General features: G+C 35.7%; 7 protein-coding genes across 7 annotated transcripts; 1 reads left to right on the forward strand and 6 right to left on the reverse strand.

Moving 5' to 3' along the window:
* Positions 1–70: 70 nt before the first annotated feature.
* Positions 71–1060, reverse strand: FDP41_002454 (uncharacterized protein; the record flags this gene model as incomplete). The annotated part of the gene is made up of 1 exon (XM_044705650.1): positions 71–1060. The coding sequence occupies one exon, from the start codon at positions 1058–1060 to the stop codon at positions 71–73; it is 990 nt and encodes a 329-aa protein (XP_044563347.1).
* A 176-nt stretch (positions 1061–1236) lies between these two features.
* Positions 1237–5617, reverse strand: FDP41_002455 (uncharacterized protein; the record flags this gene model as incomplete). The annotated part of the gene is made up of 4 exons (XM_044705651.1): positions 1237–2544; positions 2604–3102; positions 3153–3289; positions 3353–5617. 4 exons carry the CDS (start codon positions 5615–5617, stop codon positions 1237–1239), a joined length of 4209 nt encoding a protein of 1402 aa, XP_044563348.1.
* A 283-nt stretch (positions 5618–5900) lies between these two features.
* Positions 5901–6536, forward strand: FDP41_002456 (uncharacterized protein; the record flags this gene model as incomplete). Its single annotated transcript, XM_044705652.1, has 1 exon — positions 5901–6536. The coding sequence occupies one exon, from the start codon at positions 5901–5903 to the stop codon at positions 6534–6536; it is 636 nt and encodes a 211-aa protein (XP_044563349.1).
* Positions 6537–6791: 255 nt separating this feature from the next.
* Positions 6792–8952, reverse strand: FDP41_002457 (uncharacterized protein; the record flags this gene model as incomplete). Its single annotated transcript, XM_044705653.1, has 2 exons — positions 6792–7558; positions 7611–8952. 2 exons carry the CDS (start codon positions 8950–8952, stop codon positions 6792–6794), a joined length of 2109 nt encoding a protein of 702 aa, XP_044563350.1.
* Positions 8953–9025: 73 nt separating this feature from the next.
* On the reverse strand, positions 9026–9730 carry FDP41_002458 (uncharacterized protein; the record flags this gene model as incomplete). Its single annotated transcript, XM_044705654.1, has 2 exons — positions 9026–9307; positions 9524–9730. The coding sequence occupies 2 exons, from the start codon at positions 9728–9730 to the stop codon at positions 9026–9028; spliced, it is 489 nt and encodes a 162-aa protein (XP_044563351.1).
* Positions 9731–12580: 2850 nt separating this feature from the next.
* On the reverse strand, positions 12581–13813 carry FDP41_002459 (uncharacterized protein; the record flags this gene model as incomplete). Its single annotated transcript, XM_044705655.1, has 1 exon — positions 12581–13813. One exon carries the CDS (start codon positions 13811–13813, stop codon positions 12581–12583), a length of 1233 nt encoding a protein of 410 aa, XP_044563352.1.
* A 432-nt stretch (positions 13814–14245) lies between these two features.
* On the reverse strand, positions 14246–15327 carry FDP41_002460 (uncharacterized protein; the record flags this gene model as incomplete). The annotated part of the gene is made up of 5 exons (XM_044705657.1): positions 14246–14324; positions 14408–14612; positions 14693–14790; positions 15084–15233; positions 15317–15327. The coding sequence occupies 5 exons, from the start codon at positions 15325–15327 to the stop codon at positions 14246–14248; spliced, it is 543 nt and encodes a 180-aa protein (XP_044563353.1).
* Between the last annotated feature and the right edge of the window lie 326 nt (positions 15328–15653).

Raw genomic sequence — 15653 nt, forward strand, 5'->3', positions numbered from 1 at the left:
GAACCCCATCACATTCCAATTTCCAGTTTTCTCAAATATTCCAACAAGCTTGTTATCATCAAGAATGGTACTATCGATCGCTGAAACCAGTGAGATCTTGTTGAGAGGATGACTCATCCTTGACAATTTTCCATACCAATAAATCATCACCCATTTCCAAATAATTCTTTTGAATGGTTCGATAGACATCTTCGAGTATGGGCAATTGTTCTGGAGCTGATAGTTTACTGTCATGATTGTACCACACCTCTCGTTCTTCACCGGTGGTGTCATGTTGGAGAATGACTTTTCCGAGAGACCACCAATGTCCTGACACTGGTCTTCGTTCTTTAGAGTATCTTCTAGAGAGAAATGGAAGACAACACGTTGCATGACCGTACGAATATTGTTGTAAATTACAGAGTAAACCAATAACTGTAGGATTTGATAAATCCCAAATATCTTCAGCATGAATATTATTTCGAAGTGAGCTCAGTTTCACACTAACAAGGCTTAAATTCTTTTTTCTCAAAATCATTTCAACAACTTCATATGAATAATTTCCAAAACTTCCAAAAAACAAAACTTTTCTCTTGTGAAAATTCTTCATCGTTTTCTTTTTGAGCCATATGCTGAATCGTGATGAGCTTTCGATACTACCATAATATAATTGTTTCTCATTTTCAAATATTGAGTCAGCAATATGATCAAACTCTTGAGTCGATGCACGATCTTGTAATAAGTTATTAATAGAATGTTTGGCACAAAATTGTCTTTTTTGTTTTTCATGAATGAGAGTAGCTCCCGATTTCAGCAAAGGTGCATAATGTTTACTCTTTAGCATTGAGGAATCCCTAAATCGTGAATCTCCGAGAGGTCTATGAGTAGGTATTCTCGCTCCGTCCAATAAGGAGGAATAATTGAACGTGTTCAATTTATCATCACCACTCGTAACATTCTTTTGATAGAGTCCATCTTCCAATGTCGTTGCTGGAACTATCAGAGGAGCATCCGATGATTGAGAATGAACGGTAACAGGAGAATCGGAACCTTCCAAGGTTGTTGTTGATGTTTTGAGCATTTTTTTTAATATTTAAATTATTTGAAGAACGAATCCCAACGAACGGCTAACAAAATTAAGGTTTCTAATTTGTGGTGAATGTTTACAAGTTCCATTTTCACACGAGCGTTCGAAGGAATGAATGCATGAATATTCTGTCTGAATGAGGATACGTGTTTTATCAACATTATTCCAAATTAAAGAGAAAGGTTGAGAAGTGACACATATTCTAGAGTGGTGTCTGGACAAGACGGAATGGAACGTACATGCTGTGAGTGGTTGTCTGTGAATTTTGGTGTCGATGGAAAACCTTGCTTGATGTAGGGGAGTAAGGGATAAATCTCAATCTTCTCATTCACTTGTTCAATCCAAGTCGAGTAGGGCGATTTAGTCAAATTGGCAATTATTTGAATTCGGTGTGACAGTTCCAAATAATGAATAAAGAGTTTGAAAGGAACTGGACTGTTGTTGTTGACAATGTGAAAAGTATTAAATGTGGAGGAATTGCTAGAGGCAATGTCAATAATGGTATTGCAAAGGTAATCCACAGGAACAAGGCTCAGTTTTTCATTGGTGTCTGGATATTGCTTCAACTGAACGATGGATTTGATAAATTTTGTGAACCAATCATTTGCATTTGAGATTCCGGTTTGGGTTGACCAGCTGCAGAGCCCAAGTCTATAAATTTTAAATGTCTTGAATCCTTTTACGGCTGCTTGCTGTAAAAGTTTTTCACTCACCCATTTGGTTTGTGAATAGCCATCTGAATTGACAACGCCACTCTCTTTGAAGGTGTCTCCTATTGAATCATTCTCTGTCAAAATTGGATTTTTGTTGAGAAGATCGCCAAACACGCTAATGGTTGATATATGATGCAAATATATCTCAATGGGAGATTGTGAAATGAACCTCAACAAATGCTTCACAGAGTTCACATTCGAATTCTTCAAATCTGAATACGATTTTGAAAACTCTACCTGAGCTGCCACGTGATAAATGCTTGTGACTTGGTTCAATAGTAATTCATACGCACTTGAATCCTTAAGAGCAAATTTATCTTTTGAAATGTCTCCACACAGAATTTTGACATTGGATAAATCTGGTTTTAACTGTAAATTTGACAAACCTGTTACTAATCGATCCTTGGCTTCAGACTCTGAACCTCCTCTTACAATGCAATAAATGGTACAATTAGGAAAACGGTAACATAACTTATCCAATAAATGGCTCCCAACAAATCCTGTCGCTCCAGTTAGTAAGATGATCTGGCCTTCTCTCTTTTCTTTTTCGTGAAATTGAATCGATTCGTCCAAAATTAAATCATTCTCAACTTCTAAAAAGAGGGTTTGATTCTTGTGTGTGGTGAAATGGTGCATTAGCTTGTTAGAAGAGCCTATCGATAAGACTTGACAAACAGTTGATAAAGGTTGATGAATCAATATATTGATTGGAATTTGTGAGATGTTAAATAATCTTTGAACGGCAAACAATAACTTGACAGCTTTCTGTGTGTCAACCATAAGTATTGGATTTCGATAACAAAGAGCACTTGTTTAAAACTTACCATGGATGATCCTCCAAGTTCAGTAAAGCTTTTGTTAATGTCCAAGTCGTCTGTTGTTTCTAAAATGTTCTTACATAGAGTTATAAAGTTTTTCTCCACGTCATCATCTGTGAACAAAGCTACTACTGGGTCATTCGAATGAGCAGAATAACATTCCTCTATACTTTTTTCATGTTTCTTGTAAATATTAAATCTAGAAACCTTGCCACTGGGAGTGAGTAAATTATTTTCAATTGTCCACTCGTCACAATCAAATATTAAATCTCTCGGAATTTCGAAATGTCTAAAGTTATGTAGCTTTGCAATTTGATGCATTGCTTTTAGAATTTGCTTCTTATTGTTACAATTGCTTTGAACAGTTCTTACTATTGCAACAATATATTCTCGACTACTATCTCCATAGATACAACAGCTCTTAATACCGTCAATTTGTTCATAAACATTCTCTAACTTTGTGGGACTAACAAATTCAGAAATTGCCAGCTTGAAAATGTTTTTTCTACATGAGAATAATATAAATATGATCTATGACAACATTTAGCCACATACCGTCTATCAATTATTTTGATTGAATTATTGTCAGGGTTCAGCTCAACAATATCTCCAGTGATATAATATCCATCATCAGTGAATGATTCATTTGACTCCTTTTCATTGTTAAAATATCCAGGAATGGTATATGAGGTCTGTCAATGAGTTCAGGTAGAGTTTAAAAGATGTTCAGAGTTGTCCTATCACTTTCTACCTACCTTAACAAGCAACTCTCCTCTTGGAAAAGGAATATCTGTTTTGAAGTAACCCATCTCTGGCACATCTACGAGTCTAAATTTGACATCCGGGTTAATGACTCCGTTTGTTGCAATTCCACCACATTCAGAGGCACCATATCCTTCCACAACTGGTAGCTGTAGGATATTCTTAATGAATTGGAATAATTCAGGAGCAACACTTGCTCCTCCAATACCAACCATTTTTAACCTTCGGCCAAACAGTCTGGTATACTTTTTAGCAAGGTCTTTTATCTGTTGCTCATCTCCTTTCTGTTGAAGTTCCAACAATTCAGAATGATATTCATTGTAAATTGAGTTGAAAATACTGGGAGGTGTAACAATTCCTGTTGGATTAGTTTTAATCAAATCTTCAAACAAATAGATTCCTCTTCTGCAGTAAACCACTCTGCCGCCTTTTAGGAAGGCTCCCCATGTCGTAACTCTATCACTTCCAAGGGCTTGTGGGCTGTATGAGGCTTCTACATCCAATAATTCATGTGAAATCTGTTTTTCAATATCCACCCTCCAATGTTCATTTGTGACAATACAACCTTTTGCTTTAGAGGAAGAGCCCGATGTAAATATAAGAGAATTAATTCTTTTAGAATATTGTTCCGTCTGTTCAGGCTGTTTCTCACCACTATTTGGGTCATTTGAGTATCTGTATAATTGAGAGTTTTCTTTAACTATTATTGGTGTTGATAATTGAATTCCTAACAAGGTCTTTGCATTTGGATCTGTGATGCAAACATTTTGACCTGCTTCAACAATTTCTGATAAAAATCTTGTTTCAATATCATCACATGTATCGCTCGAAACAGTGAGCCTGTCCAATGATATCAAAATAAATTTACCATCTCTGTTTCCTAAATTCGTAATGAGATTGTAATATTTGTCATACAGCTTTCCGTCACATACAATGCATTTTACGGAAGCCGTACGAATGATGCTTTCCAACTCATCATCAGAACGCGTACATTGAAGACCTATACTTATGAATCCATTCAATACACACATCAAATCAACCATGGAATATTCGTATCTGTTCTCGTCAGTACTAATTGCTATTGCTACTTGCTGGTCATCCGAATCTTTAAGGATTCCCGCATTCTTCAAAACGTCAGCAATTCCAATAGAGCAGTAAATAATCTCGTTTCGGAATTCTTCGTAAGTTTTGAATGAAAAATCTCCGTCCTTATTTCTGGTACCGACAGAGGGTCTTTGTGAAAATGTTCTGAAAATATTGTTCACAAATGTGTGAAGACTTGGTGCATTTAAAATGTTCAACTTCATGAATACTACATCATTATACTCTACAATGTAAGGATATCCAAAAAAGGGATCTATCTCTTTTGCTTTCTGAAATATTTCATCGCTATCTTGAGATATGACTGTGTCATTGTTAATGTCAAACTCTATAGGTGACGAGAAATATCTTTTTTCAATTTGTTTCATCCATCGATAGCAATGCTCACACTTTGTAGCGGTCTTCTCTGAGCTAGATATACATCGATATCGTGCAGCTCCTTCTCCTTTCGCTCCACTTTGAATAATAACCTCGCACATTCCGCATCGATCCTCCCACAGATTATTTCCGAATCGATCTGTAATTTTTCCAGAATTAAATTCCACAACTCCATTCCTTTCTGAAGAATCATACGATGCACTATATGCCACTTGCCATGGAATGGACAGGTCTCCAATACGTTCTTTCCAGTGATCCACTTTTTTCTCTAGTTCTCTGAGCTGCTCACTAAATTGCTGATTGAGCTCTGTAAATCGATTCATTTTGGGATGCTCCTCTAAATCCGACAATTTGAATTGTTGTTCCATAATAAATGTTTTATACTCTCGTATTTGTTTCCGAAAATGATCAATCACTAATGTACACGGATCATCACAATTCCGATTTGAAGTCATTTGCTCTTCCAGCTCAAGTTTCGTAAATAATTGATTCATACTCTGAATCTTTAATTCCTTTTCTTCCAAATACTTCTTTTGAGCAATTAAAAACTCATCTGTCCAAGCCTCACTCTCCTGAACAAAGACTTGTCTCACATGATTGCCCAATTTTAAAACTCGGATCAGATCATGAAATAATCGCAAGCCTTGTTCTCCTTCCTTCCGAATGCGTTCATAGAATACTCTTAAAAATTCAAATTCATTCAACACTTGCTCAATATTCAAAGTTGCATCATCATCGCCACCATGGTGAGAGGATGGAGAGAGGAGGGGATCATTCATCTAAAGTAGTTGTTGTGCGTCTTTTTTTTTGCAAGAATGAGATTATTTTGGAATCAACGAGTTCATCATGTTTGTTAAATTATGTGATTTACTGAACAATCTAAAAAGTTGTTGAGATATTTGCCAAGAGAATTCTCGTTTTTCAACTGTTAAAGTTGTTTTGCATAATTCCTAATGTACATTGTTGGATGTTGTTCTGAGAGAGTTGTTTTCTATAAGAGTTCAAAAACCTATGAGGTTCGGGTCATGCGTCAACTGTCATTCTTTTTTCATCTTTAAAAAAATGATGAAACAACGGCCCACAACATCGATCATTTCAGTGGGAAAGCCTTCGCTACCACTGCTGTTATTGGCCATCACGTTTACCCTCTTCTTTACCATCACTTTTACTTCCGCTCAAAACATGGGATGTTCTTCCGATAGAGACTGTCTTTCAGGATACAAGTGTGTCAAAATTTCAAAACCATCAACTATTGAAAAGTATAGCGTGTGTTTACGTTCTCAAGACGATGATGATTCTACTTCTTCAATTGTTAGAGATTTAAATTCTAAAGCAAACAAAATTAATGAAATGAAAGACAAGCCATTGAATGCCATTGTTTTGGAAGAGAAGGAATCAAGTGCTACAGAGTCGATCGTGTTGGATGCTTCTACTCAACAAGCTTCTACAACCTCTGCAACTACTACTACAACTGCTACATCGAGCTCTCAACCTTCGGTGGATAAATTCAGTGCAGTCAACAATGACGTTGGAATTGGAAGTCAAAATGCTGAAAATGCGGAAGAACGTGACGAAGAGGAAAATGAAGATAATGAAGAAGACAATGAGGAAAACGAAGAAGATGAAGAAAATGAGGACGATGAAGAAGACAATGAAGAAGACGATGAAGACGAAGAGGACGATGAAGAAGAAGAGTAAATAATTGTTGGCTTACCTCAGAATAATAATCACTGAGGTCATCATTTCATGAGATTCCACTCGAGCTGTATTTTAGCAATTAATCATTTTTGAATGAGCACTATTTATTAGTAATTTTACCAAATAAACTAATAGAAAGTGTCACAATCATTAGAGTTTTGAAATTACTACTTTCGCAAGAGCCTAGATTTTAGAGATTCCAAAATGGTTGTTCAAAGATTGAGATAGAGGATTGATCAGAATGGTTGTTGTACACTACAGGTATTCATCGTCATGCTGTTGAGAGGATTTTTCTAAAAACTTTCTTGTCAAAGAGGATAGGTCTTTCAATTTTTCTGAGAGTTGGGATGACGAGCTTGGGGTGGTCACCATTGAAGGTTCTTTGATAGGAGGTTTCGGCGAAGCTTTGGGAGAGGTTAAATTATTGGAGATGGACAGATATTCACGGGGAATTATTGAGCTAGATTTAACATCAATTCCTGATGGAGGTTGAATGGGCTGAGCTCTCTCTTTCTTTCTACGATTTTCAAGCATTTCCTCTTGATGTCGAATCGTTAATAACAAAGAGGATCGTTCCTTTTTCAATTGCTTAATTTCTTCTTCCTTCGCTGCAAGTTTCATCTCGTAATAGTCAAACTTCTCCTTATCTTCTTTTTGTCGACTTTCTTGTTCTGCTTGTAACAGTCGTTCATAGTGTCGAAGTTTGTACGTAATTTTTGCGTTTTCACTCTTTGATTCGTTGAGTTCAATTTCAAGTCGTGTAAGTTCCTCATCTTTTAGTCTAATTGCGTTGAAAACCATGTTGTTCTTTTCTCGATCTGATTGTTGTTGGTACTCGGTTAGTTTGGCTTTTAAGGTCTTGACAACTGAGAGTTCATTTGCAATTGTTTGTTCAGCTCTTACTAAAGAAAGGTTTAGTTTTTCTACTTCAGAACATTTCATTTCAAAATCTTTTCTTACAACCTCAAGTTCCTTATTGAGCTCGTCAAATTTTCGTTGAGTTTCGTCTTGTTTTGTTTTTTCTGAAAATTGTCAATTTGATATCATTGTGTTGCAAAGGCATTAAAAACTTACGTTGTTCTTCAATCATGTTGCGATCGTCTTTAAGAGTTTTGATATCTTGTTCATATTTTCGTTTCATAAATTCTCGCTCTCGATTCAGTCGATCAATTTCTTTCATGTATTTTGTGACGTCCACTTTCTTCATTTGTTCCTCCATATAATGAACAGATGCTTTCAAATCCTTTTCTCTATGTTTTGAAAGGGTTAACTCGTATTTTAACTGCTTTATATCTTTTTCATATTCCGTCTCTTGTTGCTGAAACTCTTTTTTAGCATTTTCCAATTCCATCTCTCTCATTTTCATCTGTATTAAAAGGGCATAAACTTTTTGACGCCATTTGTTAATGAGTGAAATTTGAAGTGAATGCTTTCCTTTCCTTAATATGTCCTCTTTCGACTCTTTTGCTTTTGAGCTGTTATTAAATTCGTTAATCTCATTATTTTGTATTTCAATAATTTCTTCAAGAGCAGCAATTCTCATGGATAAAAATTCAACAGAGTTTTCTCTTCCTCCTGACGTTGTGACACCTTTGGGATTAATCACTTCACTAGTAGGCATGCCATCCTCGTTTAAATATGGCGACGAATAAGTATAACCCAAATTGCGAATGTCCGAATCTTCATTTATATCTTTTCTAATAAATTTTCGCTCTAACTCGTTGTTTTGAAAGGAGGCCGAAAATTGAGGAGATTTGCTCGAAGACGAGGAAGGAAGTGACAAGGGTGTTGTAGAGGGATGTTGAGCAATTTCTTTTTGTTTAATTCGCTCTCTAAATTGCCCAATATCTCGAAGTTTTTGTTTTTCTTGTTCTATTGAGAATCCTAGTTGTTCTTTATATACATAGTTATCAGGAAATTGGCCAATTATATGGTCGTTTTCATTAAAATCAGAAAACGTTGAATGATATGGTATCGTTGTGTCTGTATGGTGATGGGGAGGGAGTCCAATGTTCTGCTTCAAGTAATGGGCTTCTCCCATCCATCCTTGAAAGGAGTGAGGTGAAATGGTTGTTGAAGAGGTCGGAACACTCAAAGGTGATGATCGATTCAATAATTGTTGTTGCATTCCGAGAGATGATTTTTCATTCCATCCGTTTCCTAATATTGAACTTGAAAATCCATTATTATTATTTTGATTATTATTAATGTTATTACTACTCTCATAGGATGTATGGTTGTTGTTGTTGTTGTTGAGAGATGAAGAGGAAAGGTGTTGTTTCATCCGTCTTGTTTTTTTAAGATGAAAATTTTGAACGAAAATGTAAACATGGGCGCGGTTTGGTTTTGAAAAAGGAGGGAAAATTTGATCTTGTGTGGTATAGAATTCTAATTGGGTTTTGGGATTAGACTGCATGATGATGTTGTTGTTCTGAACAAGCGAAAATCGTTGGAGTCATCATTGTGATTCAAACTAGAGAGAACTATGTTTATTTCTTCTTCTTTCCTCCTTTTGATTTTTGTTTGGAGCCACCTCCTGATTTGGCAGCAGCAGTGGATGTTGTGGTAGCGGAAGAAGATGCAGCTCCCGATGTTGACGATGAAGCTTCTTCCTTGCTGGCCAATCTTGTTTGAAGATTTGGAATCAATGAAGCAATATGAATCAATAAATCTTGTTTTGTTTTCCATTGAAGTTGAGGAACGTGATCTTTTTTCAACAGAACTCTCACTCTTCCAAATTCAAAAGGTTCTTGAGGGTGTCGTTTTGTTGGCTTTGCACATATGATGACAATGTGTTACATTGTATTTTGAATGTCATGATAATTCCAATCCATATTGTTATTCATCAAAATGAAATTCACAAAATTCGGAGTGAATCATCACAAAAATTTTCAGAATATATTGATCCACATGTGATTTCAATCCGACAACAACATATTAACCAATCCATCAACCCAAATATATACACTCATGATGCAAAATCCTACCTCAAATTCATACGGAATTTTCAAATATTCACAAATATCAACAATCTCTGAAGCCTTCGGATTCTCCACACATTTATCCTTTGGAATCCTTCGTCCTTCACTCAATGATTTATTCTTATCAATATAAACAGGGTATATAATCTGAGTTCTCTTTACCGATTCGGGTGGTGGACTCGATGCTGAAGAAGGCTTTTGTTGTTTGCTCATTTTATTTTATTATTGTTATTATAATAATCATGAATGATCGTTACAACAATGAAAAGCCTCTTCATCATTGTTTGCCTTTGATGACGCAACACCAAAAAATATGCAATAATCGAGAGAGAGAGCAACAACATTCTCTCAACAACAGTAGAAACACTTTCCTGTCAAAAATTGAGTCGTGTTATATTCTGCTGGCTCGGGAGAGTATTATTCTAGAGTATTTGCAAGTATAACTTTTAGTATTGAAAAAAGGACATGGATTTGGATGAAAAGATGGACCCGAATAGTGGTTACATGGAACAAGATGGATTAATTTTGAGAGTTGATGATGTCGATCGTGATCACGGAACAATGACACAATCGGAAGTACGAAATAATGAAAAACCATTGCTGCGAAGAATTACTTTAAAGTGTTCACCATGGAAGATGATACGAAGTACCTTTTTGAAATTGATTCTCGTAGTGATTGTGTATTTGTGTTTACATTATTTTGTAAATATTGAGGATATCAATGACACGTCGTTGGGTGAGAACACACACAATGATGATGATGGTTATTATGGTTTCTTGCAAAAAAGGATGTCACTTCTCTCTATATCATTGATCATTCTCTTCTTTTATGTTATGTATTGCATGTTAACAAGTGTTGTGGAGGAGTCAATGACTATTTTACGAGGAAAAGGAATTCAACTCGAAAAGAAAGTTTTTTACGGCTCTAAAACTCGGCGATTGTTTATTCCAATGAATGACGTAAAATTTGTAGCAATCAATGAAGGATTTCACATTGATTGCGTAATTTATTATTTTACCATAGTACTGACACGACCATATGATGGAAAGCTATTAATTTTACCGTTTGACACATGGTATCCTAGACTAAAATTATTGAAAGTAATTTATTTGAAGTCTAAAGAATTCATAAACTCGCGAGGTCTTCAATAATATGAGTGTCTCTTGACTGTCTTCATATTCAGCTATTACGGTGATGTAATGGAACTTAATAATTGAACATTGAATTAAGAAGCTGATTATATCACTCGCATCATTCGAAAATTGCTCTTTCACCTTGAAATTTGTTTGGATTATTACCAAAATGGAATAAACATGTAAGCCGTACTTTTACATTCATGTTTGTTTGGCACTAAATACTTGGTTTTAACCACATCATGTTGCCGGCAACATGATTCCTTCACAAAGACTAATTAAAACAATTCTCCAAAAAAAAAAAAGCAAGACATAACAAAACATTGCTCCGCTGCCGGGAATCGAACCCGGATCTCAAGGGTGAGAGCCTTGTGTCCTAACCATTAGACTACAGCGGATTACATTTATCTGATGATTGTTTAACTATTAAAAATTAGACGAGGTTGAATTTATAATAATAAAATTATTATATTTTGTCGATCAAGCGTATATGATGATACACTAAATATACATTCGAATGTCATGATTGAAATGACCAGCAACAATTAGCTCTCCTGTCCTTTCATTGACGCAACATGAGATGATATCACAGATGTGTTCTTTAACAAACTCTCCATTCCCTGTAAATACCACAATTTTCCCCTTCTCCCTCGTATGAGAACAAACAATAAAATTCCCATCCTCATAATCATTGATCAACTCTACCACGTTCATCAAATGTTGGTCTTTTCCAAACGTCAAAACCAGTTCCCAACTACCATCCTCTTGTTCCCTTAACTTGTAACACGTTTTATCATCACAGGCAACAAGAACGTCACTTCTTGATGCAAATTCAAAACAGTAAATGCTTTTTGATGTTGGAAAGTTCAAAGTTTAAGATTTCCCAATTTTTGGCCATCCTCTGAACGAATCATCCAAATTTCATCATATTTGCAAGTATAAAGGACATTTTCCGAAGGACATTGAGCGTATTTCATTGTTAATGAACATGCATTGTCCAAGTAGTCCGTGTGCCACAAGAAGGAAATATTATTGTCTTCAATTAAATCTCTTAACCTGTATTTTCGCATCGTGCATTCAAACAAAATGATCAAAAATGGAATAATTCTGACATTGACGTTTTTTTGAATGATCAACATTTTGGCTCCTCTTCCACACAAATATAATAAGCAAGTTGTGGCAATTCAACATCTTTCAAATGCTGTTTCGTGTTCAAATCAATAACGCTTAGAAATTTCTTCTCTTTCTCTGAATTTCCGACCAAAATACATTATGGACATACGAAATTTTTATGACAAAGGAAGAAACTGTATCTGCCTGTTCGATCCTGTTCTTATTTTGCTTGAAAGGATTTTCGACTCTTCTTTCTCATACGTTCACATAATTTATGAAATAGAAATCATGATTGGTTCTTCTTGTTCTTCGGAATAAGGAGTAGCTCCAACCACTTGGTCACGTTCAATACAACGATAAAGAGGACGAGCCATTAATTCAATGATCGCTGGGTTGTCGTTGTTTTTGGCTCATTTTTTTTTGTAAATTTTTTTAAATTTCAAATTTCAAATTGATTCAAGTGACAGATGAACATTGGTCAGTTGAACAAACCCATAATATTGATAAAGTCAACGAATTGTTGAAGCTACAAGCATGGAAGATATTCAGCATCTCCAAGTAACCTTACTGCAAACAACAAAATAACCAACAAAAAATTTATGGTAATTGAATCAATGGTTGCTGTGAATCATGATCTTTTTGATCATTTTGACAACAAGGTCGAAATTCTTTGAAAGAGATGATTCTCGACGTGCTTTTCAAACAAGATGACAACATTAGAAGAGAATTGTTAAATTGTTTCGTTTGTTCAATGAATTAATTGTTTCAATTAAACAATGAGGATTTATTTTAAAGTCAACACCGAGTCAACTCGACTTAAAACAAGAAAGCAAATAAGGCAAGTAAGGCCATAATCATTCCAATCATACCAGTCCAACCATTTCTTGCAGCATTATTGCTCAAATTTGAAGAGTTCTCACTGGAACCTACAGAAGGATCCCAAACAAAGTTATTCACTCTCTCAGTGATGGACATGTAAAATCTTGCCAAAGCAGCATTTGAATCTACCTCATCTCTCAATGAGCTCTCTCCATCTTGAGATGGTTGGAATGCAATGTATTTTGTGGAAACGAATTTACCTCTTGTGATCACAGTTGGAGCAGAAGAATTCCATCTAGAAATGAAATTTTGGAATGAGAAGAAAGTCTTTGGAATGTTTGCAATCTGCCCTCCCAATTGAGTAGAAACATCATCATCGAATTGTGACACTTGTTGATCATCGGAGGAGTCGTCTGGCTTTTCGACATTATCGCCACCAAAGATGGATCTTTGAGTTGGTTGCATTGGTTTTTCACGACGATTTCCTCTGTAAGCAACGATAGCTCCCAAAGCAATCAATGAATCACTTGCTTGATAATTAATATCATTCACTTCCAAAGTGAGTTTGAAAGAGCTTGGATTTAACACTTGAACAACACTAGTTCTGTTCACCAACTTGGGAGAAGTAAAAGAAATGACATCTGAAGTGACCATGGCACTCAATTTCAATGAGCAGAATTGAGGAATTTGAGTCGAAACCACAGCTTGATACACATAGGAAGTATTTGCATCATTCAATGGAGTTCTTGTCAATGACTCGACGTTCCAAGTGTATTGACCCAATCGGAATGATCTCACCACAGTGTCATTACCAGGTTGAAAACCTTCAACACCATTTCTATCACGATATTCCAAAATTTCATCCAATCCAAAGCTAGATCCCAATTGAACAGCAAATTCCTTGTCTCTCTTGTCACCTGGCATGTTGATTTTCACAACAGTCTTTCCTTTCATACCAAAGATTGGGAATTTGGCAACCGAAGCAAAGAATTCAATTTCACTCACAGCTCCAATCGCAGTGTCATTTCTTCGATCAATACAACCAGCTTTGGTACTGAATCGAATACGTTTACCTCCGTCATCACGGTCGACTTCGATTTTACGTTTGCATGAGGTAGAGGCGAGTTTGTTGAAGAGAGAGGTATTCACTTCTAAAGCGTTTGAGAACATGACCATCATCATCATGAGGAGAGCCACGAGGAGAGTGGCAGAGATGCGTGTGGACATCATCTTTTGATTGTTGAACAGGTAATTAATTGTTGTTTTTTTGTTGATTGGAATGAACTAGACTTGTCATCATCGCATTTATAAGAATCTTGAGTTGGCAGGTGACATTGAAGAGTTCTCAAGGGCTGAACAACATGTGTTCAGGAAAGGAACTGTAACGTTGAATGTTTGACAAGTAAAGGGAAAAGAACACATTTATGACCAAAGTAAAAGGAAGACACCAGATGATTGTTCTATTTCATGCGACGATGGGCGTGATCTTCTAATATCCAGCTCGAGTTCAGGAACGAACTATTCACAGTAAAGAGAATGTTTGTCTTAATCACTGTGGCTGGTCGCGAATGTTAGATGTAAGGGAAGCCTTCCCTTTTCATGATTGACTGGTTCACTCATAATGCAAATAAAAGGACATTATTTATTTTCAACAGTTCGCATTTAATTGAATACATGGTGCCACAGAAAATCATCCAAACAATGAATATTGTCAACACCAATGCCAGTATTGAGCTCCTTACTATTGTTTGTCAGACATAAAATTGTACAGTAATGATAAAAAAATTCCCATTACTCTTCAAAGATAGATATTCAACTACGTACATTTCTTTGGCTGACATTTTAGTCAATCCAACTCCGATAGCATCCTCTTTTCCTTCCACCATTATTGCAACAATTTTATCCTTGTCCACAGACATGTCCAATTTAGCTCCTGGTGATGTCAATCCACGACACATGATATTTGCTCCACTCAAAATAAATTTCACAGCTCCTCTATCGACTTGGAATTGAGGCAACATTTGTGGATCTAAATTTCAAATATTGAATTTGTGTTAGAAATGCAAATGTTTCAACAAGACTTGAATTTCTCATCTTTCAAAAACGTACATTGATGTAATACTTTAAGATGAGGGTAGAATGGGCCATCATGAATGGTGAAAAACTTTGGCTCATTGTTTGAAATGTAAATCTTAACTTGTCCGGGGCTGTCAATTCCAAAATTTAACGAAAATATTATTCATCATTTCATCACATGAATTGTTGAAGTTATTATTGTGAGTGATCATCGGAATTATTAGGAATCATCCATTGATTGATTGAAATAATCCAAGCCATGACGTATCCAATTGAGCGGAGCGCAATATGTAGCCAAAGTAATATTATTGAACAATCATTGTTTTCCAATATTTGATGAATATTCATGATGGTGATGATTATTCCAAAATCATTAATCCTCATTCTAAAAAACAATTTCAGATTCATACTTTTCAAAACGTACCATTTGGCAACAACAAGAGGAACCTTCTTTGGAATAATATCTTCAAGGCTTTCTCCGAGCATTGGATATTGTTCTTCAATCGATTTTCTAATACCTCTCTCTACGGAACTCTTCAATTTGGTAATGCTTCCAACTTCCTCCTTGGTCCACCTAATTTCAACAGGTGTGGATCCAATGGTCCGTGCGATGATGATGCAACATTTAAAAATTTATTCCTTTTCTTCGTCACTTACTTTTTGAACATTTTTTTGTTTAATGAATCCCAAAAGATTTACATCCAAACAACATTGCTTCATCCACCATGAGTCGTTGATCCTCAGTTGAAACAAGTATGACAATTATATTCAGCAAGCCTTTCATGCCTCCAGAAGAATCCAATTTCAACATGATAATCTCAACAATTTCTTAAGTAATTGGTCATTTCAGGTAATTTCTTCAGTTTTAAGATATTCTTCTTTAGAAGTTGAATAGTTATGAAAACCTGTCCGAGCTGTCAATGGCTGAAGACTTGTCACTCCTTCAGTTGAATAGCCTTTGAAAAAGATCAAGCGCAACCTTCAAAACTCCAAT

Source organism: Naegleria fowleri (assembly GCF_008403515.1).
Source record: "Naegleria fowleri strain ATCC 30894 chromosome Unknown tig29, whole genome shotgun sequence".
Classification (NCBI taxonomy): domain Eukaryota; phylum Heterolobosea; class Eutetramitea; order Acrasida; family Naegleriidae; genus Naegleria; species Naegleria fowleri.